We start from the raw sequence: 25,804 nt of genomic DNA, 5'->3' as shown, positions 1-25,804 counted from the left end.
AATATCCAGTGCAGATGGAAAAACTTTTTAAATTGTTACTTTTGTGCACAGCAAAGTTCCTCTGACCGCTGAGCTTCAACCTGAAGTGACGCAGTCTGGGCCAGAGTCTGATTTCCCGACAGAAGGAAACGCAGCGGAGGTTTTCTGTGCTTCATCATCCTCCTCCTCCTTCGTCCTCTCCCACATGCTCACGCTCTCTTTTAGCTCAGCATCCCCTCCAGCTTCACTCCGTCCCGTGAGTCTCCCACAGAGGTCACGACCCCTGCACTCACCGCAGATGGTGGCACAAAGACGAGCTGCAACGAGTCCCTGAAGGTCGACTCCCCTCTGAGACGCCCGCTGCAGCTGCTGCCGGTCCTCTCAGCCACAAACCCCACAAATAAAACACTCAAAAGCCAAACGGCGTCTCGACTCGGCTACGTTGACTCAGAAAAGTGGGAACGCAATCAGGGACTTTAGATGATGCAGTGAAGTGAGTCATCTGACCGAGCAGCCTTTCACCTGCAGCCACGGCGACATTTAAAGGACAATTATGATGCAAAATGTGAATTTTGCATAAATGTGGGTCCATTTGGGTCTCAACTGCTTCTAAAAATAATCCAAAGATTAAAAAAAAAAAAAAAAAAAAAACGGCAAATTTTTGCCAATAAATTAATGTTTAGAAAACGAGAAAGTTCAAAAACTCAGCTGTTAAGTCACACTGTGGCGTTACCTAGGAACCCAAGCAGAACTCCACCCGTTACCTAGCAACCCAAGCGGAACTCCACCCGTTACCTAGCAACCCAAGCGGAACTCCGCCTGTTACCTAGCAACCCAAGTGGCGCTCCATTTCATTTGGTCAGCTGGTTTTACTGCTGCGTGTGCTGTACAATGGCTGCTGGAAAAGACAAGACTTAATGTTCAGAAACTACTTGCGGCATAATTGTTGGTTGTGATTGAGGCTCTACTAATGCTTTTCAAAGATGTATGGTTGTATAATTGTGCATCTGTTTGCAGCCATTTTCATGTACGAGTGTAAATGGTGAGTTGTGGGCGTGGCCAGCAGCAGCTTAATTGGACTTAAAAACAGATCATTCTGAATTCACCAAACTAAAATCTCATTATCTAAGAATGTTTTTTTTTGCAAAAAATTAAATGAGTAAGTTTTGTATCACTCATAGATCTATCCTAACCTGTTCAAGGAAGCCTTACAGGTCGCCTCTAAGGTAAAATGCATTTGAAACGTCCTGCTGCCCAGAAGGATTGAATCATTTCTGGGGAATCAAAATTAAAATTCCCACCTAACATGTTGTTCTGTCTCCGCGGTGCGTCACTTGCAGGACTTGGAGGATTAATGCACCAGGGGGGCTGCAGGCTGGACGGCGCCTCAGCAGGCAACACTTACGACAACACGGCGAATCAGTCTGCGCGGCGTGAAAACCCACGCCGTCCAGGTCCAGCGGAGACGAGTGACTCGGATTTATGACGAATGTGTTGAATGTCAGAGGAACTGAGTTGTTACTCTGCTGTTATTCTGAGCAGGACTCACACATGGAGGTGATAAACAGCATTTATGTAATAATGCTGTTGTGTTTGCAGATTTGTTTCTGCTCACTTTGTTCATGTTCCAATATCTGATTCACAGAGCAAAAAGCAACAATTATGTAATGGTGCAAATTCACCATGAAGGGCTGCAGGTTCTGATCGGGTTTGCTCAGTGGTGAGTCCTGAAGTGTCCCCTAATAATAAATATTAGTTCTGCTATCGCTAATGTGCTAATCATAAATATTAACTCCACCAACACTGAAGCGTTGATCATAAACATTGGCTTTGCTTAGGCTAAAGGATTATATCAACATTCTGCTTAAAGAAAGCTAATGCTAAAGCGCTACATCAACAGGCTACTTAATGGAAGTTTATGACATATATATGCAATAAAAAGCATCTTTCTGCAACATTTCCGTCTCCTAAAGACCTGCAGAGAGAACCAGGTGGTTTTGGGAAAGCTGAGGTCAAAGTTACAGGAAGCTAAAGACCATTTTCTTTGCATTTCGGTATTTTCTTCGCACTCACAAATAAAAACAGCAGCGAGACGCATTTTCAGGCGAAGCTAGTGAGTGAAGAGAAGCAGAATGAGCTGGTACTGACCGAATGAAGTGATCCACCAGCGCTCCGACCAGTTCTCCCACTCGGTCCTGGTTGGGGCAAAGCTCGCCTTGCTGCAGGCACAGCAGGACGTCGTCCTGGGAGGACGTGTGCAGCGCCACCATCTGGTCAGCCCCGCTGGTCACGCTCAGTCCTGTAAACTGTCAGAAACAAAACAAACACATTGACAAAGGTTCGTAAAAACTGTGAAACTTTGTCATGAATCACAAAAAACATGTTTTTTCTAATCAGGCATGAAAAACAGCTTTTTGTCTGCATCTGTTCAGTTTTTCCACAAAATTCTCACAAAATCAACAGATTCACTGAATTTTTCACTCCAATGCATAATTATGAGTTTAGTGGAAATTTTCTGGAAGAAATGGTCAAAATGGTATTTCCCTCCCTGCAGGAGGGAAATACTCCTGCAGGAAGTAGGCAGTATTTCCTACTTCTACTCTGTTGCCTCAGTCTGACTTGATGTCAAGTTACAGTCTGTGATAAAAGTTTACCGTTCAATTGGACAGAAATTATCTCTGGTTCTGTGAAAATATCGCAAAATTCATTGAAAGTATTCCTTAAGTACAAACAAAACAAAATCCTGAAGGAACTGAATAGTAGCTGACATACAGCGCCCTCTACAGGCATTCCTGGTGAACAACCAGGTATAAATGTGTCCTTCAAGTTTATCTGAGCATCCAGGAAACTTTACTGACTCTTTAGAGGCCAGTTTCTCTCAGCCACTATTTAATGTAGCAAAAACAAGAGAACTTATCCTTAGATTGAGAAATGTGAGCAGATTGTCACAATAAAAAAGCTGCTGCTGGTTTAATCAATAATTAGACTAAACCAACTGGATAAAGAGCGTTAAAAACAAGGTTTTCCTCCATTAAATCTGAAAAACAAATGTTATGATATTGAAGATTGGATTATTTAACTCCATCACTGCCAACATTGTGGAGGAGGTCCCACATGCGGCCCCCGAACCGCACTTTGGGCACCGTTTCAAGGCGAAGTGGGACCAGAGTCAGGTGTGGCAGTGCAGCGAGAAACTGTGACCCAGTTAGAGAAACGCACAGATTTACTGAAGGAGGAGAGAAAGTGGGAGCCGTTAGAACGAGACAGAGTGGATTATAATCCTCTTACAGATCACTCAGGTTAATCCAGACAGGACAACAATGAGCTGCATGTCCCCGAGACGTCGAGGCCGACCCGTTCCCTCAGCGCTTATTCAGCGCTTTCTAACCCATTTCCTCTCCAATCTGAAGCTCAGCTTTAAACATCAGACAATAAATCACAAACATTTCATGAGTTTTAAAGCCCTGATGAACTGATCACCAGCAGAGCTGGACTTTTATCATCCAGGTGAGTCAACGCAGCATCAGGGTGGGAAGACAACAGCAACTGGTGCTACATGGGAAGGGTCAAAGGTCATCTCAAAACAATTTAAAAAGAAATTAAAAACAAAAAAACTTCTGAAGAAAATCAATTATAATTAGAAGAAATGTAAAAAAAAAGTAAAGAAATTAAAAACAAAAATTTAAAACAATGAAATGTTATTGGCAGCTGCCAACCTTCTCAGCAGATTCAGCACAACGTCAGAAACTCCATCTGACCCTACAGGCCTCAGGCCAAAGGTTAAAGGTCAAGACCTTTAACCACTTACTGTGAAGGAGAAAGTCTCTTCTCTCTAGAAACAAGATGGCCGCTAAATTTGTACTAAACAGAGAATATCTTATCAATATAGTTTTTATTATTATTATAATATCAACTGAAGTACGGTGGTGGCGGAGTGATGCTCTGGGATTGTTTTCTACAGCCACAGGATGAAAAGTCCAACATGATTCTTGATGATTTACTTCCAGACTGAGTTGATGCTGCTGTTCAGGAACCAGAACCAGAACCAGAGACGGTTTCTGTCCAGGTTCAGGAAACAGAACCAGAACCAGAGACGGTTTCTGTCTGGGTTCAGGAACCAGAACCAGAACCAGAGACGGTTTCTGTCTGGGTTCAGGAACCAGAACCAGAGACGGTTTCTGTCCAGGTTCAGGAAACAGAACCAGAACCAGAGACGGTTTCTGTCCATGTTCAGGAACCAGAACCAGAACCAGAGACGGTTTCTGTCCAGGTTCTGTGTTTGTTCTGCCCTGAGCTGCCCGGCTCATCTGAGCAGAGCAGCTGCTATCTTTAGCGGCTCTGCTGCAGCATAACGACGGTTTTTAACCTGCGGCTCAAACAGCTGTGTGGACTCATTAAGCCCGATGCAGCGCTAGGTGTTAGCCTGTAGTGGAGTTAGCATTAGCCGAGATGCAAACCTTCATAATCACAGAACCAGAGAGAAAACCTTCAGATTTAAGCTTAAAACTACAAATATTCCCTCAGTTTTCTGATATTAAAGTCAAACCAAACTTACAGCTTGTGTTCAATAATGGAGATTAAATTAGGAGCTCTGATATTCAGGTTTTCTTTCAGGGTTTTAAAAAACAACTTACTGTAGGCAAATTATGTTTATTATTATTATTATTATTAACAAAAGTGTGGAAAACAAACAAAAAATGGTCTTTAATGTGAAAATGTTTACTGCTTTTGATGGATGTATGTTTGACTGATGGTACTTTACCTCTGCTGTGAAATAAATTGTTCTGGTTTCTTTATTATTTTTAAAGTGTTTTTCTTTCTGTAAGAATGTATATATTTCATGTAATTTATATATAATTGTTTTTCTTTTCTTTAAATAAAGAATAATGTGTAAAAAGGAAGATAGAGGGGGTCAGATGGTCTATATTTGATCTTATCTAAATGTGTGGGGCGCTTCCTAAACAAAAATGTAATTAGTTTGTTTACTTCTGAATAACTGAAGGTGCTGCCCTAAAAGCCACATGAAAAGCAAATATGAAGCAAGAGGCTAACATGTTAGAACAAAATAAAAGGGAGACTCTAATGTAAAAGCATCTGAAGCCATTTTCAGATGAAATAAACTGGCCTTTCCTTTCAGAACCAGAAGTCCTGTGAGGCCTCTGGTCCAGTTTCTCAGATCAAGCCACAAACTGAACCAGTTTCTGAAAACTTTAAACTCAACCTGAGACACATCAGGTCCAAAAGAACCGCTCAGAAACTCTCCATAACCAACTAATCAGATCAATGGACCTGGGTTTGTCAGTTTGGGTGTTCTGGTTGTTACTGGGCTGGTGTTGCAGGTGGTTTGGTTGCACAGGAAACGGAGTCTGACCCACATCGGTTCCCGTCTGGATCTGGGTCTGCAGCTGCGGCCCGGAGAGGCTTTTATTTTTGCTCTCTGGACGTAAAAACGATTCAAGCTTGAAGGGAAGCTGGACAGCTTCCTTCTGCACGGGGAAACAACTGGATGCAGCACAGAAATAATCACCGTTCAGAGTTTAACAGATTTAACTCACTGCTTTGAATTCCAATATGAATATTTTTACGAGGCGCTGTAACCGATTTTTAATGAGATTTAATGATTAAAAACCGAAACACAGAGCAACGACGCCTCCGTCCTTGGAGATGAAACACTGGTGAGTTAATTGATTCACAGGAGAGTCCGCAGTGAACGCGGCGCCGTTTGTCTGAGCTCACTCACCGAGTCCAGAGGAAGCCTTTTCAGAACCTTGTACTGCTTCTTCGGCTCCAGTTTGTAGACGAACTTGTCCGTGACGAGCAGCGCTCGGTCTGTGCTTTTGTTGAACCTGTTCATCTGCAGAGAACAGAAGAAACGTTTCTGAGCTTCTCGTGCAGCTCGCCGTCGTTTAAAGATCTGAATTAATAAGCATTCACTGCAAAAATATCACATTTTACCAGGTATTTTAGTCCAGTTTCTGGTGAAAACACCAAGAAACGAGACGAAAACAATTTAGCATTTAATGTTCTAATTTAACGCTAATCACTAAAACAAAGATAAAAACCAACTGAAGCTTTAAATCCAGTTTTACTGCATCATAATTTTCAGTTTTAGCATATATTCATGTTTTGATCTAAAGGAGAACACCCCACAGATTTGTGGAAGCGGTGATGAAACCTTTGACCCCAACGGGAGCCGTACCTTCCTGCAGAAAGCGGAGAAGACGACCTGGCCGTAGCCGTCTTTGTTCTTCAGCTCTTTGGAGACTCTGATGAAGGCGGCGCTGGTGTGAGGAGAGTCCCGCGCCTGCAGAGACCAAACGGCTGCGTTAGCATGTCGGCTGCAGCAGCAGCTGCTGCAGCAGCTGCAGCAGGCCTGACCTTTCCCAGACCCTGAAGCCTTTTATGGCATTAATACCAGCAGACCAGAGCTGGTGTCACGAAGTCAGAGGAGCAGAAGAAACTTCAGATTTTATTTCAGAGTCAGAGGATTGTGGCTGTTTTGCATTTTAATGTGTATAAATGTCAGAAATCCAGACAGAGACAGAAAAGGAGACGATTCGGTTTAGTTCAGGTCATTTTGTCATTCCGATCAGAACCTAAAACCTCCAGGAAGGAAATGGGTTGTTCTGCATCTTATTAGTTTAGTCTTAATTTAATCTTATAATTGTCAAACTTTAAAAATAAACAATGCACAAACTAAAGACAGACAGTTGGATGGATGGAAATCATAACGTAACTGTCCAAACTTTACCGTTTTCCATTCTGGTCCAAATTTATCCAAAAGGTTAGAAAACTTTACATTCTAGATTCTGTAAAATGAACCGATTCATTCTGGATGCACCTTTATGTGTTTTAAATGGACGTCTTCATGTTTTCCAGGCATTTTAGACCATCAGGAACGCACCGATCTACTGTTTCCATCGGCTGAAGTTTGTAATTTAGAAGTGAATCGATTTATCGGCACCGATTCTCTTAATTTCAGGAGATCATGTGAAGCCGGTTTTATTCACCGGTTTTATCTTCCTCACCAAAGTCTAAAAATCGGCCTTCGTCCTCTTCCGCTCTGCAGTGGGAGGTTTGACCGGCCCACCAGCTCAGGTCTGCAGTCAGTAACAGTCGCCCAGTGTTACCAACTCAGAAACGTTCTTGATTTATTTAACAACATTTCAGACAAAAAGAAGGATATTGGCTAAAACAGGAATCGTCAGGTCAGGCTTTTTAAAGATCGGCAATCTGTGCAGCAGGACTGCGGTTAGCTGCTAGATGACAAATCATCCGCTCTGATGTTTTGTTTTCATCCTCCTGAGAACATCCGTCTTCAGACACGTTCAGGTCATGATTCGGGATCAGAGTGGGTCACTGGGGAACGGCGGCGTCACATGAAGCCCCGCAGGAGAGTCACGGGCCGGCCGAGCCCAGGCCCGGGTCACGCTGCAGCGGCCCGCGGCCCGATCCACAGCCGCCAACAAGCAGCTAACCGGGAAACGGCGGGACCCATCAGAGGGAGCCGGGCCAGCCCGAGGCGCGTCACATGCGCCGCACACATCCACAACAACAGACCGTTTCTGTGATCCTTACACTGCTGGTCATTCAGGGCTTGTTTACCGAGACGAGGGGAAGTTCTGCCTGCAGCGGGAAACAAGCTCAGCGGATTTTCCGTTCTTACTCTGAAAATGTTTCAGGTCAAACCCACATGGAGCACCATAACATCTATGTAATTAATCCACAGAAGTTACGGCGTTAAAGGTTTTAGTTGAGTAAAACGTTCTCACGTTTGACAGGTAGTCTCTCTCCCAGGCTCGGCCGACGCCCCAGTCCTTCCTCTCCCCGCTCAGAGACGTCAGCGCCGCCACTTTGGCCCGAACCTCCAACATGTCAGACGGAGGGATGTTCTTCACGATCTGCCTTGCCCACCACCTGGAAACAACGACCAGCCAGAGTCCAAACCAGCGAGACAAAACTCTGAAACACGCCAGCGGCTGTTCAACTAAATCGTTTTCCTTTTTAAATTGGCTTCAAAACTAAATATGTAGCTTCAAGCTGAGTGTTGAATACTAATAATGTGGCTTGTTAAGTAAATATTTGTTTTGAATTTAGTTAGTTAACTAAATATTTAGCTTCAAATCAAAACATTCCAAATATTTTGCTTGATAACTATCTTTGAGATAAATATTTAGCTGAAGTAAATTATAATTTACTGGTAATTAAATATGTATCTTTCTGGCTAAATATTTCGTTTGAAGCTGAATGTTTAGTTTTCTGGGTTCCTGACCTTCAGCCGCAGCAGACTGTCAGATATTCACCAGCTGTGGATTTACATGTGGTTCGGCTTTCAGCCTTTTCCGGTGTGCAGCCTCACCTGCGATGCAGCATGGTTGTGATGCTGTGAAACTGGGCCAGAGCTGCGGGCGGCGCCGGCCACTCCACGCTCTTCCCATAGTCCGGCATCGTCCGCACGCTCGCGAACCGGCGCTCCACCTCCCAGAAGTGGGCCTTGACCTTGTAGCGCTTGTAGCATCCCATGATGGTGTAGATGGCGCGCATCCGCCTGCAGCGCAGGCGAGCGAGAGCGCCTCGCCAAACCTGATGGGCGAGGGAATAAAAAAATTCACCGACGGAAACGTTTTCCTTCCTTTGGATCCAGACGGCTGAAAGTAGGTCAGGGAGGAGATGGAGGCGCCTGGTAACCGACTTTAACGCAACTGATCTGGATCTTATTAATTTTCCCAATTATTGTTTCAGGAAATTAGGATTCAAAGTGGCAGAAGCAAATATTCATGAGACAGAGTGATCAGAAGCGCCTGTAATTGGAGTAAATTAGCTCTGAATCACATGATCAGGCCGTCAGATCAGAACATTGTGGAACAGGAAAGGTTTCAGCAGAAATCTGAAGCTTCATGAAGATGCAGGACCTTCTGCAGGAAGAGCACCAGGATGGGGACGAGGGTGGCTCTCTCCTGCTCCAGAGTGAAGAGCGTACGCGGCGTCCGAACGAACAGCTTCGTCTGGCCGTACGCCACGTCGCCCTGGAAACCGTGCTGCGTGATGATGGCCTCCACCGCCTCCCGGTCCGTGGCCATCAGGTGGTTCGGCCAGGTGTACTCGCACGTCATTTTATACCTGAGCATTAGCAAAACTCATCATTAATACAACATATGCATTTATGAATAATTTATGAGCCGAAACAAAGATGAACTCGTTATTTTGGGTAAAAGCGTTGCGATGGTAGCAACGCTTTTAGATGGTAAAAGCGTTGCTACCATCTAAAGCCTGAGGTCATCCGGAGCTGCAGCTCCTCCTTCCTCCCAGAGGAAGGAGGAGCCGTCGGTCCGACCTCACGCAGCGCTGCTGCAGCCGCCTTACCGCTGCAGGAAGCGAGGGTACTGCTGCCTGTAGGCGAAGCCGGCCCGGCGGACCATCACGTTCTCCAGCAGACCCAGGTACGCCACCTGGTGCTGGCAGCGCGCGTCGTCGAACAGCACCGGAGACTTCATCTCGTTGGGTTTTATGCATCGCACGTAGTACGGCTCCTTAGGAACAAAACACAAACTGTTAGTGACTCTACAGGTTACCTGTGATGCTTCCCTGAACAGGTTAGGAAGAGTCCACTGCGGCCTATCCAAAACATGTTCACTACCTTTTAGCACAAAATCATCCTGAGATAATCAGATTTTGGTCTGCTCAGTTCTGCCTCCGTCACTTTAAATCCAAACAAGCTGCTGCAATTATACAACTGTAGATCTCTGAAAAGCAAAAGTGGAGCCTCCTGCACAACCAGCAAGAATTCAGGGAGAGGTTTCTGGGTGGAAAGTCACCAACAAAACTCCAGCAGTCATTGTGCAGCACACACAGCGGTGAAGAACAGGGGTTGATTTATTAAGCGCTTGTGCTCAGGACGGGACGTCACGCTGAAACTTGTTGACTATTGTTCTCTTCATGAATAAAATCACTCAATCAAGCCTTTTCTAACACTCCATACTACAACATAAGTAATAATATAGTTTGGCTGACATCATATCAGGTCAATATGACTAATTTTTATTCTTCAGGATTTGATTCAAACAGTTTCTTTCATAGTACCAGTTATAGAGGACAATTGTATCTTGTTTTAACCTTTGTGTTCTAATTATTGTTACCTTGCTTTATTTCATTGAATTGTGCAGCATTTTTGTGAACATGAAACATGTTTTTATGTTTATATACAGACAGAGCTGCAACCATCATCCAGTGCTGCCCGATCCCTTCACCTGTCAGAACCTCCAGCTGGACTGTCTCTGCATTCATCCCTGCTGTTGCCATGAATAAACTGAAGACGCAGCGAGGCTCAGGCCGAGTGCACTGACCTGCATCAGATGCTGCAGCTGAGCCTCGTCTCACATGCAGCTCAGTTAGCAAAGCATCAAACTGCACAACACTCACAAGACCAAAATAAAGAGATCAACCAAAGTGGAGGAAACGATCCGACAGAGGAATGAGCAACACGTTCCCCCAACCTGACCTGGATCAAAAATACAGGTGGAGTTTCTTTTATTTTCCAGCTCAGAAACATGGAGGCAGATGCTGCAGCAGCCCGACTGCAGCGCGGCCCAGAATAACAGCAGGAAGTGTCAGACTTCAGGCCGTCAGACGGGTTCAGCCAGGAGAGGCGAGCTCTGTGCAACACGCTTCCCCCTCCCCTGAGCCAGGAGGAAACAAGTCAGAAAAAGGTTCCTGTCAAACACCAGGAGGAGTTTTGACGTCTGGCTGCTGCAGATCTATGTTCAGGGAATGTTAAACACATTCTCAGCTCGGCTTCATGAAAAAATATGACTGAACGAGCAAAGCAAACATTCAACAGGAATTCAAAATTTCTAAAATATATACGAGCCAGGCAGAAAAACTAAACAAAAGTTTTACAGTTATAAGAATAAAGTCATAAAACAGCAAGAAAAAAGACGTAAGAGAATAAAGTTGTAATAACATGAGACCCAAATATTCCATCTTTACAGAGAGGTTCTCCTCTGGCGCCTCTTTCTGCGCCGCCTTCGCTCTCAGGACTGACCTTGCAGGCCAACTTATCGACCAAAGCCACGATGGAGGTTTTGAAAAGCGTCGCAGCGGTCAAAGGTCGCTTGGTGACCTCTGTGATGCTCAGCTGACCATCTGGCCACATTTCCTTCAGGACCGGATTCGAACTGTCAGAGAGAGAGAGAAAAGTGAAACCAACAAAAACTGGGCTAAAAAATGAGACATTTATTCAGCTAACCCAGTTACTGGACTGGCCAGAGCAGCGAGGTCCAAAGTGGGGGTCAGGGGCCGTTTGTTGACCCTCGGCTGATGTTTTGCAGCCTCACAACCACAAAACCACAAAACTGCAAGTTTTAAATCAAAAATTACTTCACTTTTACAAACTTTCTGGTTTCCTCCTGTTGTCATGGTAACTGGAAACATTGGTAATAAAATAAAAGCACTTTGTCTTGTACCCAATTAAATATTCAATAAGATTTTATTAATCTGTATAAACCTCGAAACAGTTGCAGATTTGCTGCATTCTTGAATTGTTGGGCCAAGTAGAATCATCCAGAGGGCCACAAATGGCCCCCGGGCCACACTTTGGACATCCTGGCTCTAAAGTCCACAGTGATGCAGCCAAACCTGCTTTTGGCTAAAAGCAGGAAGTGTTTTCTGACCCAGATGCTATTTTTATTGCAGAGAACAGATGAAATATGTTTTCCAGTCATAAGCAAACTGGATGTTTGTTTATTTAACTAAGAAAACTTGCAAAAACATTTAAATTTTTGTCTCTGCAATCCAATTCCTACAAAAAAATCTGATTATTTCTTTGATTAAAATAGCTAGTGCTTAGTTTATTGCTGAGCAGGTAAGAAAAAACTATTTTTTTGTGATTTTAGTGTTTGAAAATGGTATTTTTGTGACCCTGAGTACTTTTGATGTACCTGTTGTACATGAGACGCTTGAAGTCTTGGAAGAGGAGGTCCTTGTTTTTATCCAGAAAACCCTCAACAGAATATCTGCAACACAGAAAGAAAGAAATGAGACAGAAAAACTGCAGCAATTTCAGGAGACTCAGAATTCAATCTGCTGTAATGTAACAGTAATAAATCAAGAAGACTTTCTCAGATCAATTAACTAGTTTAAATTCTAATAAACATTCAACACTAAACAAAACAGGATCAACAAATAAAATGAATTATTAAGACTGTAAATAAAATTATCTGTAAAAAATGGCAAATTGAGATTGAAGACTTTTATCCAGTTTTCAGTAGAAAGAGAAAAATGATCAGACAAATGAAAATGTTTAAGTTAGTTTAAATTTATCGTGCAATCAAATGATTTATGGTGACAGGATTACAGCCAGCTTCATGAATGCTAAATTAATTTGACTTATTGGTCTTCCTCTACAAGCTCAGGTCGTCTGCACGCTCTGTGCAGATGTTTCCTTTCGGCTCAGGAACGTTTAGACCCACCTGGGAGGAAAAGACAGAACAACAACAACAGGGAGGGGACAAGGTGAAGCCTCCAGAAAAAACAGGATGAGTCAGAGGATGGAGGCTGCAGAGAGCGAGCCGGAGAGGTGGGTTATCTCTGCTCAACGCTCTGCATACAGGCGAAAAGGAAGAGGAGGCGAGCCAGGTGAGGGGCGCAGAAACAGAGGAAGAGCAGGAGAGTAAAGTAGGTCAAAGCTTTTGATGATGGCGTTTGGTGACAGACGAGGGGAGGGGCAGCGGGTGGCGAGGACGGGGGTATATTTAGCCGCAGCGAGGATCGGCTGGGACGGGATGGGATGAGACAGGGAGCGATGCCGAAAGGTGACAGCTCAGCTGGAGAGGACCCGACGCGGCCCAGAGACGGCCGAGGCCGGCTGACGGCGACGCGCGGTGACACGGCGCCGTCTGTCATCACGCTGCACGCCTTCATGCGCACCGTCGAGGCCGCGTTGACAAGGAGGAGCCGCGATAACACCGCCTGCCACGATAACACCGCTAACACCGCCGGCCGTGATGACACCGCCGGCCATAATAACGCCGCCGGCCGCGATAACACCGATAACACCGCCGGCCGCGATAACATCGATAACACCGCCGGCCGTGATGACACCGCCGGCCATAATAACACCGCCGGCCACGATAACGCCGCCGGCCACGATAACACCACTAACACCGCCGGCCACGATAACACCGATAACACCGCCGGCCGCGATAACACCGATAACACCGCCGGCCGCGATAACATCGCCAGCCATAATAACACCGCCGGCCGCGATAACACCGATAACACCGCCAGCCATAATAACGCCGCCGGCCGCGATAACACCGATAACACCGCCGGCCGCGATAACACCGCTAACACCGCCGGCCGCGATAACATCGCCAGCCATAATAACACCGCCGGCCGCGATAACACCGATAACACCGCCAGCCATAATAACGCCGCCGGCCGCGATAACACCGATAACACCGCCGGCCGCGATAACACCGCTAACACCGCCGGCCGCGATAACATCGCCAGCCATAATAACACCGCCGGCCGCGATAACACCGATAACACCGCCGGCCACGATAACACCGATAACACCGCCGGCCGCGATAACATCGCCAGCCATAATAACACCGCCGGCCGCGATAACATCGCCAGCCATAATAACACCGCCGGCCGCGATAACACCGATAACACCGCCGGCCGCGATAACACCACTAACACCGCCGGCCACGATAACACCGATAACACCGCCGGCCGCGATAACATCGCCAGCCATAATAACACCGCCGGCCGCGATAACACCGATAACACCGCCGGCCATAATAACGCCGTAGCGCGTTAGCCTAACTGATGCTTGAGATCAGCGCTTTAGCGTTTTGCCAAGTTTGAAGAATCTTAGCACACTTACATTTCTCTATTTTAAGTTTTTGGGGCTAACTGCAACCATGGTTGAAGTTAGCGCTGTAGCTTTAGCTAAATACCATGTTGTTGTAGCGCTTTAAAGTTAGCGGAGCTAATGTTTGAGATTAGCGCTTTATTGTCTTTGTCAACGTTGAAAATGTTTAGTGTCCTTTGCTTCCTCTAAATTAAATTTCCAGATATGTTCTAAATGCAAATTTATTTGGTTGTTTTGAAAACTAATTTCCTGGAACCGTCTGGATCCCATTCAGACACGAACACGCTGTCCCTCTGTTTATTTCCACACATTTTGTGACACATTTAGCATTTAATTAAACTCAGAATTGCATTTCCTGGGTCTGCAGTCACAAGGGTAAGACTACTTATTGCTCAGATGCAAAAAACAGTCAATTTATGTTTCTAAGAAGAACTAAAATTGTTGGTTAAATATAATCTACTTTACAGAACAGGTTGCTGTGCTGCTTTTAAACACGCAGATCTGAGGCTGGATATGTTAAACTGTCAGGGTCTGCAGAGTCAAAGCAGCCAAAGCTGAAAAACAGCAAATGAAAACAAAAATAAGCTTCAGATTTTGGAACATTTTTATCGTTGAATCATAAAATAAATGTAAATAAATATCTGGGATGGATTGATCATTTATCCAGCCTCATCCTGGCACAAAAACAGTTTCGCCCTTTGTAACAATTTAGCATGAAGTTATTTAGCTACTTTTACGTTTTCAGCTCAGCGTCTTGTGGTAAACATAAACAAAGCAGCATCTGTTTCTGGGACTTATTTGGATTTCCCAGATTTAAAGAACCCCCACCAGACTGGAAGCGGTGATTACTGCTGCTGCCTCTCAGACTAAACTGTCTTATCAGCTCCATCCCTCCTCCTCCTCCTCTTCCTCGTGCTCCCTTGACATATTAATGTCCTTCCCCTTGGTCGATTTAGGGCAGTACACGTGAGCTCTTCAGAAAGCAAAGCCATGCAGGGTGACTGCTGGCCAGGAGGAAGAGGAGCAGCGATGAAGAACAAGCAGTTTCAATCCCTGAATCATAACTCAGAGTAAAATATATACAAGCAACTTTCATATCTAATCTGTAAACATTATTGGTTGCTCCTCTTGGGCTCCAACTACAAACAGAACGCAGCTTATTGTTCATGTATTAGCAGAACGTTACATATTAGCTTCCTAATGTTTCCAGATGATGCAATGATTAATTTAACATTTTCAATCAGAACATATCGATTAAGTATTGTTTAGACATTTCCAACATTTGTGGAAAAGACAGTATTTAGCTTTAAATTATTAGCAAAATATCAGGAAAATATTCAGCTGAACTGATGAAACTTGTAACAACATTGTTACCCATAGATCTGAGTGATAAATCACATTAATCCAATTTTGGATTACATTTTTGGAAAAATCTGGATTTTTTTTTTTTCACCAATGCGCTCCTTTGGTTTCTGTAGTTTGTGACGTCGGCGCGCTCAGGGCGGCCATCTTGTCCTATTTATTTGGACTCTGAATTCAGGACCAATTCAAGGCTACGTTTTTCTCTATAATTATGGGAATAAAGTCATAATATTAGGAGAATAAAGTCGTAATTTAACAAGAATGCCGCAGTTCCAGCCAAATGTGACTTACTGGGAGGTTTTTGAAACGGCTCATTTTCCAGACACCAAAAGTCATGAACCTATCGCCCAAAAATATGTTTTTTAAGGGCTTGGAATCTCTTTAGAAGCCAAAAGGAAGAATAAAACTTTAAAAACATGAGCTTTGCGTAGTACGGCCCCTCTAATGGGACTCGGTGTTCGGCCCCCAGAAGCCCGTCATGTTTTCATCTGGATGGAGATGCGAGCGACTCACGTGACGTCTCCAGCGTAGTGGCGGATGCGGAAATGTTTCTGGAAGTCCATGGTTTTATCCGTGGGGCTGAGCTGGGAATCAAAAGAAGAAAACCGGAGAAGGTAAAATTTAGTTCCTGTCTCACTTCATCCTGATTCATGGAGTCATTTCCACATCCCAGAGAGTTTGATTTGTTTTCATGCTTTCATGGGAAGAAAATCAGAGAAAGGCTCTACCGCCCTCTGCTGGCTGAAGCCTAAACTACAACTCCTTTGTTTTAATCTATTAATTAAAAATTAACCAGCATTATAATACAGCCGTCACTTAATAACTCTAATTTAGCCAGTTTGTCATGAATGCTGTGTTTTACTTACCACCTATTAAGAACTAAATATGTTTGTTATACAATTAAAGTCATAAAACTTGGATTATTTCTTTCTTTATGCCTCATTTCTGCTAATAATGTGCATTATTTGCATATAAAGCAGCATTTAGCTAATCCACTTTAGCAATAGGATTGGTCCCCAGAGTTACTGTCAGTCAGAGGACGTTTCTACATCACTTCCTGTTGAGTCAAGCCGATAAGGTCACATCTGTTTCCTTTTAAAAGTCTTTTGTTTTTTCAAACTAGTCCCGTCCAGAATGTCTTTGAAAAGTCTGACTTAGAGAGCTTTAACGGTTTTCTGGTGGTGAGGCTGCTGAGCAGGAAACAGTCCCACCTTGCGGGACGTGTAGTGAGGATGCTGAGCCAGCTTGGTGTCCATGCTGTCCAGGCAGACCGTGTCCGTCACTTTTCCCACGGTGAGACAAGCTTCGTCCAGGATGGACAGGATTCCTTTGTGCTGCTGCTCCACCAGGTCAACGATGATCTGGTTGTTGAAGTAATCGATCTGGAAATGAAATAAAAACAAAGATGGAGGATTAGTCTGAGTTGCTGTGAACATGTTTAATTCATCTGCAGTTTGATGCAGATTAAACTTTAACGAGCTAAAAGGTGATTTCAGAAAACAAACTGCATGATCTAAATCATTAATTCATGTCCAGAAATTAAGTTTTCTGCTGAATCTAATTTAAGCGAGAAAACTTTTTCATTATAATGAGATTTATGTCTCACTAAAACCTAAATCTTCTTTTGTAAATAAGAAAGGTCGTAAGAGTAAAGCAGAAAAATGTTTAGAAGAAACGGTGACACTGAGTCACAGCGAGTTCAACAAGTCATGATCTGTAGCTTTAAAACCAGAAACTTTCTTTAGTAACATGTTTTGTTTCACGTTTTAACAAGAAATTATCTAATTATAATTTCTAGCACTGGCATTAAAACACTTCTGTAATTGTTGAGGAAAAAAACATGAAAAATAAAATAGGTTTCACAATTTTAGTAAAAAGAAAAAAAAAAACATTCTGGGCCTTTTGAGTCCTTTAAACTTGTTTCCAAGCTCTGGCAGTTAAACACACCTTTAGTTGTTGAGCAAGAAAACACAAAATAAAAATCAAATATTTTTATTTGGACAGGCCTGAGCTGAGGTTTTCAGTAGAACAGGAACAAACAGATATTTTGTTCCTGAACTGCAAAAACATAAAATCTTACCAAGTATTTTTGTCTAGTTTCTCATTCAAATATCGTGTTACACTTGAAAAAACAATTAACCTAGAAGTAACTTTTCTGCAAGATAAAAGCACTAAAAACAAGTGAGTAATTTGTCAATATTGATAAAAAATACTAGTTCTATTGGTAGATTATTTTATTTATTATTTTCCCCTTGTTATTAGTGAAATAATCTGCCAGTGGAACTAGTTGTTTTTTTATCAATATTAATGAATTATTTACTTAAATCAAGTCCCTAAATGAGGTTGAAAAGCTACTTGTCAGTCAGTGTGTGTGTTTTTCACATGTTAAAGCCTGGATCTGTGTGTGTGTGTGTGTGTGTGTGTGTGTGTGTGTGTGTGTGTGTGTGTGTGTGTGTGTGTGTGTGTGTGTGTGCGTGCATGCATGTGTGCGTGCGTGTGTGTATGCATGTGTGTGTGTGTGTGCGCGTGCATGCATGTGTGTTCCTCACATGCTGCCAGGTGATTCCTTCCCTCTGATATTCTTCCTGTTCCTGCTGGAGGATCAGCTCGATGAAAAGCTGCTGCAGCTTCTCGTTGCAGTAGTTGATGCAGAACTGCTCGAAGCTGGCCAAACAACACAGGAACAAAAACGTAAAAAAAAAAACACAAAACGAATCGTTTCTGAGTTTTAAAAAACTACCAACGAACACAAACCTGTTGTTGTCAAAGATCTCAAAGCCGTAGATGTCCAGCACACCTATGACTGTGTTTTTCCCATGAAGCACTGGGTTGTAGTTTTTCACCTCGATGATGCTGTTGATGCGGCTCACGATCCAGCCGAAAAGCCTTTCATAAAGCGCCTGAAGAATCAAAATGAAGTCGATCTCAATGTTATCACCTGCAGCATTTCTTCCCCTCCTTTCCTATCGTGACAGCTTCACCTTGGCGAAGGCGTCCCGGCCGAAGCAGGCGTCCTTCTCCGTGTGACCTTTCTCGATGACCTCACCACCGCCAGTTGCCACGGTTCGGAAAAGCAGGCCCTTGGCAACGGATTCGGGATCTGTGGTGGTCAGCTCCGAGATGTGGTTCACCGTATCCTGACCCAGGATCTGAACGCTTTCGCCTTCGCTCCCAAACTCCACGTTACCCTGAAAACACGAACAGAAACGGGAACATTATGAATCTGGAGGAAGTTACAGGAAGCAACAGAACATTTTCATATGGAAACACAGAAACAAGAGAGAGAACCCAAAAACCTTACTGAAGTAACAGTAGAAATACTTCAAGCAAAAATAAAAAGTAGCCATCCAATGAATTACAAGAGTTAGAGTAATAAAGTATTTGGTAAAAAGTCTGCTCAGCTTTTGATCAGTAACCAAGTATCTGATCAAATTATCAATCATTTAATATTTAAAAATTACATCATCAGATCAACCAAGCTATAAAGTTAAGTGAAGAAATTAAATACTTTATGGACGAAAATGACAAAAATTCATATTAGCAACAACAAATAAAATCAGGCAAAAGAAAAATCTGTCCCCCCCCCCAATACTCTTAAAAGTATGTTTTTTCAAAGAAGTTACTCAAGTAAATGTAAGTAGGTACTACCCAACTCTGGCAACAAATATCTAAAACCCACCAATAGTTCAGACTCCCTCCAAAAACACGTATAGCTGCCAATTTTAAAACACTTATTATGCATCGATAAGCAGTAGAGGAGGGCACTCTGATGCGCTAGCAGCGTTTTTGCTATGCTAACCTTTAGCACACTTAGCTTCCACTAAATTCATCTTTCCGGATAAATTCCAAAGCGCCAAATAACTTGCCTGTTTTGTAAACGTTCAGTTGAATGAAGTTTGACATCTTTGTTGAAATTTTCGTTTTCTACTGTTAATTCTTCCAATAGTTACTTTCTTCTTCTGCTGTTCTTTTTTTTTTTTTTGGCGGTTGGCAAGACACTTAAGATGTACATTATCGCCACCTACTGGTAACATGTGTGGTCATGACTATTATTTCTAAATAATAATAATTATTATAAACAAAAAACTATATGTAATCAAATTCTATCAAACAATTTTGTAGTTAAAATTCATGCTCTTATTTTGAAGCAGTTCTATTTCCTCTATTCAGTTTCTCCACCCAGGCTGTGTTGCAGCAAACAATGTTTATTCTGTATCAGTAACAGGTACTGATTTTAAGCTGTTTGCTTTCTGACCAGAGTAGTTCTGTGGTTAATTATGTAAAATTAGCAACAGAGTTAGCAAAACTCAATAATTATAAAACTGAAAGCATGAGTGAAAGGTCTGTGCCAAAGAATCACTTCCTGAACTGTTGAATAACCTTTTCGATCCTTTAAAATAACATTTACTCAGTGAAATCAGCATCTCTGTTCCTGCGATTTTTCATTTCTTAAAGAGAACAAAAAAAAAAAACATTTACCAATAAATTAAACAAAAAGGACAAACAAAACAAAACACTTTTTTTATTTCCACAAACCAAAAGTAAAATGGCAGCGAGGATCTGGTAGATGGAGGTGATCTCTTCTTTAGAGAAGCCGATCACTTCCAGGGCGCTCATCACCGCTTTGTGGCTCGAGCGATCGTTGTTGGAAGTCTGTAACAGAAAACAAAGGTCAAAGGTCAAAAAGGTACCTGAGATGCTTGTTTAGTGGTGTTTACTATGGGGTGTTATGTGTAAAATTACACAGTGACAAATTAACAGCAATAATTTGATAAATGCCAGTGTCAAACTAAATATTTAGATAGCAAGCTAACTATTCAGCGCTAACTAAATAGCAAAACCCAGGTAGGTCAGAGTTTAATATTTAGCTTGAAGATAAATATTTAGCTTGCTGTTAAGTTTTCACTGTGTAATTTTACAAACGGCATCCCGTAGTTTTCTGTCATCAGATAAACTCACAGCAGCTGCAGCGCCCTCTCTGGTGTACGTGTAAAGTGCGGCGTCATTCTGCAGGTGAAGCGACTTCAGGGTTTCCTCGGAGCCTCCGCGCAGCAGCTGCAGAAACGCAGATTCATTTTTCTGCTGTGATCCAAAATGTAGCAGGAAATATTCTCTGCTCAGTCAGAGGAATTTAAATCACAAAGTTTACCTGGTAGAAAGAGTGAAAGTTCCTCTCCCCCTCCTGCTGCTGCACCACCCTGGACTGGAAACAGGAAAACAAAGATGGCCGCCATTCAGTTTTTCCAGTTTACCAGCACAAACGGCAGAAAAAGCCTCATGATGCTGCCACCACCATGCTGGTTAACTCCAATGAAACCAGCTAACTGCCACTTAGAGTAACTAAAATGTGAGGCTTCACCAAATATTAGGAATGTTTTTGAGCTTTCCTGTAAGTCTTATATACAACATAATATGGTTATAATATATTATGGTTCAGCAAACTCATCATGACATGCCTACTCTCATGTGTAGGTTTTGCTTTTGAAAATCATAATTTCTGCATGTTTTTCTATTATTACATCAAAGAAGACCTTTATTGTTTTTTATGTTTTATTAAAGTAACAAAAATAATTTAAAAACATTAAATATTAGAGTCAATTGCATCTTTAAGCAAAGAAGGACAAAAGGAAAAACTCCAAACAGTCAAAGCAGCTTTCTGAAAAGTAGATAACTCATTTTCAAGTCTATAAAATCAGAGATTTTCCCTGAAAAACAAAAATCTAAGTTCTGATTTTCAGGACTGACTGTAAATGATGTAGCAGGAGATAATTCCCTGTTGATCCCTGAAGCTGAACCTCCTGGGGAGATGACGGCTTTTATTTCTGCTTTCTCACAGTAAAACAGCAACATTCACAGCTGCTCTCAGCCAGGAGGTTTTTTCGTCTTTTCAGCTGCAGCAGCTTCTTTTTTTGCCCTCAGATGAGCTAATTAACACCCAGCATCAGCCTGACGATGTCACTCACACGTTTATTAATGGCTGTTCTCTCACATATCATTTCTTCAAATCTAAGCAAGTATGGATAAAACATTATAATATCATGAACAAGTTGGAGAAAACGTACCGGAACGACTCCATCATTTTGTTAGATAATCCTACGCAAAATTAAGCACCTTTTTCCTTCCACCCAACTTTCTATGAATATGAGACCATTGAATGTTGGGTTTTTATTTTCTGTGAGCTGACTCACCAAAACTGCAAGAAATAAATCTTATAATATCTCAAACCTATATTCGCTTTTTGAAATGGGCGACACAAACAAACCTGTTACAGTAACAAGCTTTACTGCATGATAAATAGTCTCAGACGTTATTGCAATAAATGATAATAATGTTGTTTTGAGACCATTTTCAAGTAATATGACGGTAAATGTACAAGAACAAATTCTCAAAGATCAATAAACTTTAAATTCTGACATCCATTTCACCCTGGAGCTGGTGAGATTTTAAATATCGAAAATATTGACCTTCTCCAGCAGGTAGTTGTTGATGTGTCCTCCGGTCGGGTCGCCGTTGAAGTTAAAGTTGATGTCCATGTACTTCCCGAAGCGGCTGGAGTTGTCGTTGCGGTTCGTCTTGGCGTTCCCGAAGGCCTCCAGAACGCAGTTGGACTTCAGCAGAACGTTTTTCACGCTGAGCCGCCACAAAACAGGAGACATTCAGGAAAATTAGGAGAGAAATTCAGCCTTAAACAATGAAAACAATCAGAATAAATGGTTTAGTTCTCAGGCTGACCTCTCGACCTCTGCCCTCTGGCTGGGGTTTGTGATGGCTGCGATGTACTGCATGATGTATTTACTGGCTTCTGTCTTTCCTGCACCGCTCTCACCTAAAACACATCATTCACATCCACACTGTGACTCCAGGAGCAGAAATCTGAATTATCTTCAATAAAATAAAAACAGCTTCAGACTTCATTTATTTCACAGCAATAACTTTGGTTATTTAGTCTGTCACAAGAGAAAAAATGGGGTCATTTTTAAAAATGTATATTTTCACTATGGTTTACAGTTATAAATGTCACAGTTTCAAAATAAATACTTAGCTTTTAACAAGTTATTTAGCTGTCTAGAAAGCTAAATATTAAGCCTCAAACTAAGTATTTGGCTCGCTCACCAAACATTTTGTTTGAAACTGCAGCATGTAAAAATGAATGAATAACACAATGAAAATATGACTTTGAACAATGAACCATCATGTTTTTCTAACAAATTATTCCCATTAAACACATGAAAAACATTTTATTCCCTGTTAACCTCTAACATTATTGTCCATATGTGAAAATGTGAAATTAAGTTTCATTTTACTGCAGAAAATACATTAAACTCTGCAGTGAAGTGTTACAGAGGAGACCTGCAACATGTTAATTATACCTCTGTGTTTCAGGCCACGGCTCAGCTGAATATTTATAGACATGTTAATACGAACAGCGGATGTGTTTTAAAAACAGAAACACTAAAACCAGACGAATCAAAAATCACTCAAGGGCCAGAAACCTGCATGATTCAGTCCCTTCAGTATGTGACTCCGTCAAGTTTAAAATAAATTACAGCAAAAAGAGAATGATGTAAGCCAATTATGAATTATGGTAATAATACTCAGTGATTACAAACACAGGGAAGCCTGGAGATGATGAAGCATCTGGTGTAACATGTCGGTATGGAGGTTAGGGTTTCTTTTATTTTAATATCATATTAAATACGGCTGCAAACATCCAGCAACTTTTAACTCAGCAGACTTGGACACCCAGTCATTGAACTTGGCTAAAGACGGGAAGGATTTGATGAGAAATGCCTCATTTTTTGTTTCTGAGATTTAAAACATTTTCTAAACTAACAAAATGAAAAACAGAAAGTTAGAAACAGAAAGTTTCTGACTTTCTGCTTTATATTTTGTTAATTATTGTAGCTTCTCCTATTAAAGAACCTGCAATAAATTGTTCTTTTCTACTTTGCTGTATGAAAATATTGACAGTTTTTAAATGGAAAAAATGTGGCCTATATTTTTTTTTTTTCAAATTGATGATGTCGATCCACAGTGCAGAAAATAATTTTTTTTTGCAAAAATAATTTTTTTTTATTGTAAAAAGAAATTACATTTTGAAACGTAAATTTTGCCTAATTTGTAAACGATTGCCCAAGATTAGATAATTTTAGGTGAAATTAAAGTTAAAAAAAATAAATAAATAAACACCCTAAAAAAAATACGATAAATTCCCAACTCTAGTTTTCTATATCAAAAAGTTAAAATATGACATTGAATTTATTTTTTTCGCTGTAGAGATGTAATTCGGGGCTGGAAGCGTTGACGTGTGTGCAGCGGGTTTGCAGGAATACCTGAGATGACGATGCAGGTGTCTTTGGCCCGCCTCTTCATGGCCTTGTAGGCGGCGTCGGACACGGCGTACAGGTGCGGCGGGTTTTCGTACAGCTCCCGGCCGCGGTACGCGTCGATGGCGTCTTTGCCGTAGATATCCATCTGTCTGTACGGGTTGACGGACACGACCACTTCCCCGATGTAGGTGTAGATCCGGCCCTTCTCGAACCTGAGCCGCCGCAGACCAAAACACGGTTACTGTCTCTTTAAATGACAGCGGGAAGCCCAGCTGATGATGTCATGGCTTCAGAACCTTCTGATAGGCTAACCGGCAAATAACTAGAGCTGATTATTGAGATTAATCATCAGAGTTAAGTAGTAACTAGTTACAGTTACTAGAGTAACTTTTTTGAAGCAATTTACTTTTAGGAGCATTTTTTACTACAATGTACTTTTTACTTTTACTTCAGTAATTTTATTAATAAGTATCTCTAATCTATGAGTAAAATGTTGTGTTCTTTGCCACCTCCGACAGTCATGAACTAATTTAGCAGTTAAATTAAGTTAACTGAGGTTTAGACTCAAAAAAGGCTATTTGCTAAAATAATAACATAGTCAGAGCAGTAATTCAGCCAAAACAGTACAAAAGATACAAACATATTGCATTTAAGATTAAAAAAAAAAAAAACTTCTGTCTGTATATCTGTTCTACCCAAAAAGCCTCGTTACAGTCTTAGCTTTACCTGGTTCAAATTATTTAAAATAAAAAATATGTTTTAAGCACATTTCAGCTGCTGTCTGTATATATATAACAGTTTATTATGAGACAGATAATCTGTGAAAATATGGATCTCCTCCCTGAGATTACCGCCTGAAGGAATGAACCGCTACCGACCCATCATCCTCGCGTACTCGCTGCTAAACGTGCTAAAAGGAAAACCGTTTATCCGCCGTATTCGTGGCAGGCTATGCTAGCTGCTGCTTCTTCTTCTTTTTTCTGGCGGTTAGTAAACAAAGTTTAGATGTGCATTACTGCCATCTACTGGAATGGGGTGTGGATCAGAATGCTAAATATATAGGCTATGCTAGCATTGCTCTATGCAGGCATAGTCATTTTAACTAACCAAACATAAGAAAAGTTTGGTCTGATTTAACTTCAGACAGTGAGAAAAAACCACGTCTGTTAATCTGAAATCCTCTCCTCATGAACAGCGACACACCTGCTGGTTTCCCTTCTAATCAAACATTCACTTCCTCCGTGCCTTCGGTCCCACCGCCCACCAGGAACGCTCCAGAGAACATCACACACCTTGATGTCATGCAAAGATGACAGGAAGTGACACAAGTATTTGTACACCAGTGACAGGAAACGAAAGCCGCGGTGTGAAAAGAGTCACAGCTCACTGTGGGTTTGTTGAGCTGTGAGGAACAAACTACGAATAAACCACCAATGATACAACATCTGACTTTTCTGTTGCTCTGCTAACTCTGCAGGCTGAAGAGGAGCTTAAGGAGCTAAATTCATTCAAAAAGCCAAAATATCTGCGAGAAATTTGAGGAAGTATTGATGCATTTCTGACAAACGGTGTGATTATTAAAGCTTCCGGTATCTGAACATTGTTCAAGTGAACTGATGATGAAATAAATCATCAGGTTTATCTGTCATGCTGTAATGTTTTTAAGTAGATATAACAGTTTTTTGTTTTCTTATGAAATACTTGCTTTGAATTGCCTCTAATATTGCTGATATAGTTTTAAGTTGAAAAATTTATTTTTTAACATATTTTCCACAAGTTGCCCCAGATACCCAACAGATTTAGGTGTGAACTTTGATTAGGCCATTCTAACACCCAACTAAAGTAGGTGACACTAATCTGATGAGCTACAAAAGTAATTCATGGCATAAACACCAAATCTCACCAAGTGTTTATGTCTAGTACAAATATCTTATTACATTTGGAATAAAACAAAACTAACCTAGAGGGAACTTTTCAGCAGAAAATAGGTGATTTATTTAAGCCAATAATTCCTTAATGTTGATGAAGAATTACTTATTACATTGGCAGATTATTTTGCAGATTATTTTTCCTGTACAGTAAGTGATATAAACTGCAAATGGAGCAAATACTTTTTATAGATATTAAGGAATTATTTACTTAAAACAAGCTCCTAAATGTTGCTGAAAAGCTACATGCAAGTTAGTTTTGTCTTAGCTTGAGTGTAAAAATACTTGTTAAGATTTTGAGTTTTTACAGTTTTGGTTGAAGTTTATTT

General features: G+C 41.7%; 1 protein-coding gene across 1 annotated transcript in view; it reads right to left on the bottom strand.

The window, feature by feature from the left end:
* The window catches only part of myo1g (myosin IG), a 44,456-nt gene that overhangs the window by 11,712 nt on the left and 6,940 nt on the right, over positions 1 to 25,804 (bottom strand). Inside the window, exons 3-22 of the mRNA XM_014996628.2 lie at positions 23,551 to 23,759; positions 21,950 to 22,043; positions 21,682 to 21,847; positions 20,367 to 20,420; positions 20,177 to 20,272; positions 19,754 to 19,870; positions 18,199 to 18,405; positions 17,972 to 18,117; positions 17,767 to 17,881; positions 16,429 to 16,599; positions 15,731 to 15,801; positions 11,916 to 11,990; positions 11,021 to 11,153; positions 9,343 to 9,509; positions 8,892 to 9,099; positions 8,339 to 8,562; positions 7,752 to 7,896; positions 6,179 to 6,283; positions 5,720 to 5,833; positions 2,128 to 2,285 (exon numbers count right to left, since the gene is read on the bottom strand). Of these exons, the coding sequence (XP_014852114.2) occupies positions 2,128 to 2,285; positions 5,720 to 5,833; positions 6,179 to 6,283; positions 7,752 to 7,896; positions 8,339 to 8,562; positions 8,892 to 9,099; positions 9,343 to 9,509; positions 11,021 to 11,153; positions 11,916 to 11,990; positions 15,731 to 15,801; positions 16,429 to 16,599; positions 17,767 to 17,881; positions 17,972 to 18,117; positions 18,199 to 18,405; positions 19,754 to 19,870; positions 20,177 to 20,272; positions 20,367 to 20,420; positions 21,682 to 21,847; positions 21,950 to 22,043; positions 23,551 to 23,759 (2,775 nt within the window). The remainder of the gene's footprint in view (positions 1 to 2,127; positions 2,286 to 5,719; positions 5,834 to 6,178; positions 6,284 to 7,751; positions 7,897 to 8,338; positions 8,563 to 8,891; positions 9,100 to 9,342; positions 9,510 to 11,020; positions 11,154 to 11,915; positions 11,991 to 15,730; positions 15,802 to 16,428; positions 16,600 to 17,766; positions 17,882 to 17,971; positions 18,118 to 18,198; positions 18,406 to 19,753; positions 19,871 to 20,176; positions 20,273 to 20,366; positions 20,421 to 21,681; positions 21,848 to 21,949; positions 22,044 to 23,550; positions 23,760 to 25,804) is intronic.

The sequence above is a fragment of the Poecilia mexicana genome, unplaced genomic scaffold (genome assembly GCF_051168715.1).
Source record: "Poecilia mexicana isolate PSO_F unplaced genomic scaffold, ASM5116871v1 scaffold_11, whole genome shotgun sequence".
In the NCBI taxonomy this organism is placed as follows: Eukaryota; Metazoa; Chordata; class Actinopteri; order Cyprinodontiformes; family Poeciliidae; genus Poecilia; species Poecilia mexicana.
This window is presented reverse-complemented; position numbering and strand designations above follow the sequence as displayed.